We start from the raw sequence: 8,617 nt of genomic DNA, 5'->3' as shown, positions 1-8,617 counted from the left end.
ATTGATAAGCCATTCTGAAAGGTGTGTGGTTTCAATTTGCATCTCTCTGATGACTAGTGATGTTGAGCATCTATTCATATGTCTACTGGCCATTGGTATGTTCTCCTTGGAGAGGTGTCTATTTAGGTCCTCTGCCCATTTTTTTATTGAATTGTTTGGGGGTTTCTGGTGTTGAGCTTTATAAGTTCCTTATAAATGTTGGACAATAAGCCCTTATCAGATGTATTGGCAAATAGTTCTCCATTCAGTGGGCTCTTTTCATTTTGTGGATGGTTTCCTTTGCTGTGCAAAAAACGTATCCTTTCCTGTGCCGTGGCAGCACAGCCAAGGGTTCGGTGAGCCTGAGGAGGGTCAGTGAAGGATTAAAGAAAAGACAGAGAGAGAGAATATAACTGGGGCTCGGTGGATCTCCTGTGCCTGGATGAGGCCACAGAGAAGGATCCAGCCAGCAAGCTGAGGCTTTATTTTATAGTCAGAGAAAAACAAGGTAGTGGTCAACATAGTTACAATGTTCTTATTTCACTTGTTTTGGCAGCACTTGCAGCACCTCCCACAGCCCATTAGCTACCCAGGAAGGATCTAGGGAGCGGCCATAAGGTCAAGCTTCATTATGCTAAGTGGGCTATGCCCTCTAAGCTGGGACTTGTTTGTGGCTTTGCCACAGGTTACTCTGAGGCTTAACCCTACAGCCACTCCCTACAATTTCCTCCTTACACCTTCATTTAGAAAAAAAAATTCTATTGTTTAATCATTTTTTAATTGACGTTTTTATTAAAGCATGGTTGGCATACAATATCATATTAGTTTCTGGTGTACAGCATGGATAGGATAATTATTATTGACTATCTTTTCTTCCCCTTCTCACCCATCCTTCCTCCCCTCCCGTCTGGCAGCCATCAGTTTGTTATTTATTTCTATGCATCTGCTTTTGTTCCCTTTGCTTTGAGGATGTGAAAAATCCCAGAGATAAGTGACTGTGGGAACCCCTTTCATGTCCCGCGTGGTTCAGGGTTCCGGTTCTGGAGGAGGCCGCACACAAATGAAAGAGACTAGAAAAATATTAATTTGGCGGTATTGGGGGCCAGGCAGGAGCCCAACTCTACACCCTGCTCTGGCCTTGCTACCCCTTTTATTAAGGTTTGGGATCCACCCATAGAGGCAGGCAATTCCAGTAATAGCCAATCAGCAAGGATTTACATAAGATTGACAGGTGGAAGTTGCTTCAGCTACCATTGTTTCAACTAGACAGTGAGTGGTTGGCTCTGACCTTTCAGAGCTTCCAAGGTTAACCAGCCTTCCAGGTTCCTTGTCCACACCTTTCTGCTAGGGGGGAAGATGGTCAGTTTCCGACAAGTGACATCTTTCCTTGTCTGAATCATTTCACTCAGCATAATACCCTCTAGGTCCATCCATGTTGTCCCAAATGGCAGGACTTCATTCTCTTTATGCATGGTTTATATTCCATAGTGCATACACACCACATCTTTATCATCGAGTTGTCTATGGATCTAAAGATTCAATGCAATGGTTGTTTTTACCCCTAAATTCTTGACATGATATATTAGGCCATTGATTTATTAAGGTTCTTAATTTTATCATTTCATACGTTTGATGCGTCACATTTACATTACAATTTCAGTTAAAACATTCACTTGTTTTTGTTCACATGTTGGTTATTGAGAAGTCTGTTGCTTTGATTTCCAAATGTAGAGATATTGGCTTATCTTTGACTATAGAATGAGGTGACTCCCTGAGAGTCCCAGGGGAACCTCAGGTCTCCACGGTGGGTGGGGCACTAGCTGAGTGTCGGGGGGGGGCAGCTTTACTGCCTTCTGGGGTTTCTGCAGGACCCGCCCTGGAGTGTGGGGGTCTGAGTTCCACCTGAACTAGTGAATAGCTAGAGCAGTGTACACACTGGGCCCTTCTGGGGGCTCCTCTGATGGGGAGGATGGGGGTGCACTTGTCTGTAGTCGAAGGGGCAAGAGGTTCAGCTGGATGTAGGTCACATCCTGGGGGGTGTCAGATGCAGCAGCCTGGAGCAGGGGGAGAGAGAGAGATGAAACATGGTTGGGGTTTGAGAAGCCTCGAGGCCTGGGGAGGATGGGACCCACCTGACTGTCCATCTGTCTGTCCTCTTCTGCTTGTCTGTCCTTCGTGTCCAAAAATGCCCCTGACAGGGAAGAAGGAGAGGTGGTCATTACCTGCCTGAGTCATGATATTGAGCAGTTCACCTGGGCATACAGATTCCCTGGGGGTCTTTATCCTGCCTGATTTGCTGGAGAGAGACAGTGAGACAGAACAGCAATCTCCTTGATTCCACTGTTGAAATCCTCCTGTCAATTGTCCTCATGTTGCCAGATCCAGCAATAAATTAAAAAGATCATACACCATGACCAAGAGGACTTTTTCTGGAGATTCAAGGATGGTTCAATATTTGCGAATCAATAAACATGATACACCACATCAACACAATGAAGGATAAAAATCACATGATCTTATCAATAGATTTGGGAAAAGCACTTGTGAGAATGTTTCCTATTCATGAGATTAAAAAGGATGAAAGATGACCTTACCTCTGTGCATCTGTGCTGACAATGAGTGTATTCTTCCTAGGTTTTCTGATTTGAGATTCTGGAGATATCTTTTTCCCAGCTGACCTTCTTCATCTATTTGGTTTTCCTGTGGCAGGTGCTCTGAGCTCCCCATTGTGTGACCCAGGTCACTCCCTTCCCTACTCACCTGAGGTCCTGCCTTTGCTCTGACGTCGGTGTCGGAGGAGGAGGAAGAGGAGGAAGAGGAGGAGGGAGAGCAGCAGGACCAAGGCCACCAAGAGCTCTATCCAGTGCCATTTGGGACCTAGGACATTAGTAACTTCATGAATGAGTCAATGATGCCTTTTAATGATCACCTACTGTGTGCAAGGCATGTGCTGGGACCTGTCATTTATCTCCTCTAACCTCACAGCAGTCATACACCAGGCATTGCTGACCCCCACCACCCACTTCATTGAGGCTCAGAGAGGTTAACCACGTGCCCCAGGTCACCCAGCCTGGACAGGGCAGGACTGGGACTGGAACCCAGGACTGTGGGTTCCCTGTGCTGTCCTCACACTGCCCCTCTTCCCCCACCTCCCAGGTGGACACCAGCTTCATGCTCTGAGCTCCTCCTCTGCAGGGGCCTGTCCAGGTCTCATCTGGAGCTGAGGGTCCTTCCTCATTACCTGCCCCCAGCACAGCAGGGACAGGAGGGGCAGAATGAGGGGTGGACTCTGAGTCTTTCCTCATCCATCCCACCCTGCAGGCCCTGACACCTCCTTGGGAAGGTCAGGCTGGGCTGGGGGCTCTGCCTTCCTGAGCTCTGTGAGGCCCTTATGTCACCTCATCTCCCATCAGCCTGTGAGCAGGATGGGACCAGGGATGAGCAGACAGGAACCCCACACTCAGAGGAGAGAAGGGACCACCCAGCCCCAGAGCAGGAGCAGCAGAGCCAGGAGCTGAGCCAGGACTGATCCACACTGTTCCCTCCTCTTAGCTGAACCTGAGCTGAGGGGGAGGACTGCGGGCCCGGACCCTTGTCCTGCCCATCCCTCCCTGTACAGTGTCACCGTCACTGAGACAGAGGGGACAGGCCCCATTTCATCACATCCTGGGGCTTCCCTGTGAGGTCCCACTGGCTCCTCACCTGCCACCAGGATGTCCAGGGGGTCACTGGGGGCCGACCACTCAGAGGAGAGGTTGTATCCACCGTAGCATCGGTACCGGCCTCCGTGGGAGCCATTGGTAGTGTCCAGGGGGAAGTGGACAGCCTGAGAGAGTCCAGCCTGGGGCTGCAGGACAAGGCTCTGGGGCAGGTCCTGTCCCCCCTCCTTGGACAGAGCAAATCTTTCATAGCCGACATCAGAGCAACACTGGAGGGTTAGGCTCTGTCCAGAGGCCATGATGGGACCCTGCTGGCTCAGGAGGGAGGGCTTCCCAGACTCACCTGTAGAGACCAGACGTGAATTGAAAGGCTGCTCCTCCCATAAACCCCTTCTCCTGGCCTGGGTCCCTGGTATCACTGTCTCTCTCTTTGTGTCTGGCCCAGGAGCCCCTGCTCTCCCCCTCTCACATGGGGTCCCCTTCCAGCAAAGACACCCAAAATATGTCTGGTCCCTCAATCCAGGGATGAAGTAATAATGGGACTCACCCGAGACCAGGAGCCCTAGGGCGTCACTCGGGTGTGAGCACACCTGGGGGTTGTCCCTGTAGCAGCCATAGCATCTGAACATCCACCTGTGGTTGGGGGTCACGGGGCCCACATGGAACAGGGCCTGGAACTGACCACTGGGCTGTGGCTGTGATTCCAGGCTCCAGGAGAGCCTGTGATCTCCTTCCTTAGTCAGAATGAATCTGTCAAATTCCTCCCATGCATCACACTGGAGGGTCACGTTCCTTCCTGAGGTCACGACAGGACTGGGCAGAGCTGTGAGGCTGGGTTTGCTGTAGGATCCTAGGAGAGGAGGAGGCAGCGTGTTAAATGGGCTCACACCTCCCTCATGTTCCCCAGGGCTGGGCTGTGAGAGGGGGACACCCTGAGAGAAGACCCTCTTCCTGAGGGAATGACCTGAGACTGGGACCCATGAGTGTCCTCTCACCTGTCATCACCAGCTCCAGGGGGTCACTGCGCTCTGACCATCCATCAAAGCTGAGAAAGTAGCAGTGATATCTCCCAGCATCACGCTCCGTCATGTGTGTGATGGAGAACATCACCTTGTCACCAGGCTCCAGTGGCTTCTCTCTTTTCCATGGTGCTGGGCTTCCCTCTTTATCCAGACGATACTTTGCGGCCCCTGGGGTCCCCTGACAGGAGAGGGTCACAGGGCTCCCCTGCGGGATCACAGGGCCTGGCTCAGCCCAGAGGGTGGGTTTTGGAAGGGGCCCTAGAGAAAACAAGAGGCTACATTACAAAGGCCTCCCCACCCGCATCCCACAGCTCAGCCCAAGACACTGTGATTGTATTTCTTCCATCCTAGCCTCACCTCTCCTGGCACAGGGCCCTGAATGACTGAGCTCAGAAAGGACAGGGTCAGGGGCCCTCACCAGAGACCAGGACTCCAGGGGCTCATTGGGGTATAACAGCAGGAAGGGGAAGGAGCTGTTTGAGCTGTAGCACCTGTAGGTGCCCCCTTGGCCTGAGGTCACATGGCTCATGGAGAACTCTGTCTGGAACTGTCCAGCTCAGTGCTTTGATCTCAGATGCAGCGGGGGGGATCAGCTGCCCTCTTCTTGGATAGAAGGAAAATGTCCCTTGGGTTGTGTGACGGACGCAGCAGGGTCACGTTCTCCCCTGAAGCCATGCTGGGGCCTGGCTGCACCAAGAAGGAGGGTGTGTCAGGCAACCATCCTAGAGAGAAGGAGGGAGGGTGACAGCTGCCTGCCCACTTTGTACTATATATATATATATATATATATATATATATATATATATATATATATATATATATATATTAGGGAAGATGGCTACCAACAGGAAGGCAGACTACAAGATAGTGTGTGAGTGAGAGAATGAAAGGAGTGTGTGTGATAGCATGGGGAGTGTTTTTTTGTGAGTTGAGGGAAAGCAATACTCCAAGGGACTGTTGGGAATTGCTAGGCAGGGTTCCCCTGACCGGGCAGCCTCCACTGCTGCTGAAATCCCTCCCGGAGCAACCGGCTCTGACATAGAGACTGCGCCATCTTGAAGGGGAGAATGACTGTTATTGGAAGTCTAAAAATCCCGGGAATCTACAACAACAACTCCCAGGGAAGAGCTGTGAATCCAGGAACACTGGACCCCAAGCAACACGAATATGCAGACTCAGAGCAGCTCTGCACCTTCTCACGGAAAGGTTAGATTTTGCTTAGATAAAAGAGAGAGAGAACTACATAACCAAACATCTGGAGAAGAGAGATCATGGGGAGACAAAGAAACACCCCGCATATGAAAGAAAAGGAGGCATCACCAGAAAAGGAAGTGAAGGAAATGGAGGCAAGCAACCTGTCAGAGAAATGATTCAGAGAAATGGTCATAAGGTTGCTGAAAAGAATGCAAGACAAATTCAACAATATTTGTAAGAACCAAGAGAAAATGAAGAAGAACCAAGAAGAAATGAAAAGTGACATCTCTTCTATAAAGAAATCAATAGAAAGCATCAATAGTAGACTATAAGAAGCAGAGTTCTGCATTAGTGAGCTAGAAGACAAGGTAGGAAAAAATACCAAAGCAGAGCAGCATCTAGAAAAAAAAGTTAAAAAACAGAAGGAGAGCCTAAGGGAACTTCAGGACAATATGAAACAAAACAACATCCACATAATAGAGGTGCCAGAAGGAGAGGAAACTGAGCAAGGAATAGAAAACCTGTTTGAAGAAATAATGACAGAAAACTTCCCTGATATAGGGCAGAAAAAACCCCACACAAATCCAAGAAGCTCACAGAGTCCCAAGCAAAATGAAGCCCAAAAGACCGACACCAAGGCACATTATAATTAAATTGGCAAACACCAATGACAAAGTAAGAATCTTAAAAGCGGCCAGAGACAGACAGAAAGTTACCTACAAAGGATCCCCCATCAGACTAGCGACTCATTTCTCAACAGGAACACATCTGGCCAGAAGGGAATGGAATGAAATATACAAAGTCATGCAAAGGAAGGGCCTGAATCCAAGAATACTGTACCCAGAAAGGCTATCAATCAAAATTGAGGGTGAAATCAGGAGCTTCACAGACAAAAAAAGGACTAGGGAGTTTATTACCACCAAACCAGCAATGTAAGAAATGCTAAAGGGTCTGCTGTAAAAAGAAGAAATAGGAAGTGAAAAAGGAACACAGGGGTAAAGAATAAAATGGTGACAAACAAGTACCTATCAAAAATAACTTTAAATGTAAATGGATTAAATGCCCCAATCAAAAGACATATGGTAACGGAGTGGATAAAAAAACATGACCCATATATCTGCTGTCTACACGAAACTCGCCTCAGAAAAAAAGATGCACAGAGACTGAGGGTGAAGGGATGGAGAAAGGTTTTTCAGGTGAATGGAAGTGAAAAAAAAAGCTGGGGTAGCAATACTTATATCTGACAAATTAGATCTCAAACTGAAGGACATAAAAAGAGATAAGGAAGGCCACTTCATAATACTAAAGGGAGCAATCCAACATGAAGAAATAACTATGGTAAACATATACACACCCAATACAGGAGCACCCAAATACATAAAAAAACTTCTGGAGGATATCAAGGGAGAGATTGACAGCAATACAATCATAGTAGGGGACTTTAATACCCCACTATCACCATTGGACAAATCCTCTAACCAAAAAATCAGCAAAGAAACATCAATCCTAAATGACTCACTAGATCAGATGGAATTAATTGACACCTTCAGAACATTTCACCCCAAAGCCACAGAATCTACATTCTTTTCAAGTGCACATGGGTCATTTTCAAAGATAGACCATATATTGGGTCACAGGCAAAGTCTCTTCAAATTCAAGAAGAAATCATATCAAGCATCTTCTCAGATCACAGTGGCATAAAACTGGAAATCAACAACAATAAAAACAATAAAAAAAATCAAACACATGGAGACTAAATAGCATGCTATTACACAATGACTGGGTTACCAGAGAGATCAAAGAAGAAATAAAAAACATCATGGCAACAAACGACAATGAAAACACAACAATCCAAAATCTATGGGACACAGTGAAAGCAGTCTTGAGAGGGAAGTTCATAGCTCCACAAGCCTACTGCTAAAAACAAGAAACAATGGTAATAAATTACCTAACTCTACAACTCAAAGAGTTAGAAAGAGAGCAACAAGAAAATCCCAGTGTAAGCATAAGAAAGGGAATAATAAAGATCATAGTGGAGATAAACGACATAGAGACCAAAAAAAACACAAAAACAAACAAAAAAACAAAACAATACAAAAGATCAACAAAACCAAGAGCTGGTTCTTTGAAAGGATAAACAAGATGGATGAACCTCTAGCCAGGCTCACCAAGAAGCAAAGAGAGAGGACCCAAATAAACAAAATCAGAAATGAAAGAGGAGAAATAACAACAGACCCCATCGAAATACAAAGGACTGTTAAAAAATACTATGAACAACTCTATTCCAACAAACTAGACAACCTGGAGGAAATGGACATATTCCTAGAAAAACACAACCTTCCAAAACTCAATCAGGAAGAATCTAAACATTTCAATAAGCCAATAACTATGGAAGAAATTGAAGCAGTCATCAAAAAGTTTCCAGCAAACAAAAGCCCGGGGCCAGATGGCTTCACAGGGGGGTTTTACCAAACATTCAAGGAAGAAATAAAACCTATCATCCTCAGACTATTCCAAAAAATTCAAGAGGAAGGAACACTTCTAAACTCATTCTATGAAGCCAGCATCACCCTAATACCAAAACCAGATAAAGACAACACAATGAAAGAGAATTACAGGCCACTATCCCTCATGAACATAGATGCCAAAATCCTCAACAAAATTCTAGCAAATCGGATTAAGCAGTGCATCAGAAAGATCATACACCATGACCAAAGAGGATTTATACCAGGGATGCAAGGATGGTATAATATCCGCAAGTCA

At 46.7% G+C, this 8,617-nt stretch overlaps 2 protein-coding genes across 2 annotated transcripts in view; both read right to left on the bottom strand.

Annotated features, from left to right (window-relative positions):
• LOC308235303 (leukocyte immunoglobulin-like receptor subfamily A member 6) overlaps positions 1-8,617 on the bottom strand; it is a gene marked incomplete at both ends in the record, with an annotated part of 88,653 nt that overhangs the window by 21,944 nt on the left and 58,092 nt on the right. The gene's annotated exons all lie outside the window — the stretch shown is intronic.
• Positions 1,887-5,189, bottom strand: LOC308235225 (leukocyte immunoglobulin-like receptor subfamily A member 6; the record flags this gene model as incomplete). Its single annotated transcript, XM_080644009.1, has 6 exons — positions 1,887-2,009; positions 2,112-2,170; positions 3,682-3,981; positions 4,186-4,488; positions 4,634-4,918; positions 5,018-5,189. The coding sequence occupies 6 exons, from the start codon at positions 5,187-5,189 to the stop codon at positions 1,887-1,889; spliced, it is 1,242 nt and encodes a 413-aa protein (XP_080500135.1).

The sequence above is a fragment of the Plecotus auritus genome, assembly GCF_963455305.1.
Source record: "Plecotus auritus genome assembly, chromosome: 10".
Taxonomy (NCBI): domain Eukaryota; kingdom Metazoa; phylum Chordata; class Mammalia; order Chiroptera; family Vespertilionidae; genus Plecotus; species Plecotus auritus.
This window is presented reverse-complemented; position numbering and strand designations above follow the sequence as displayed.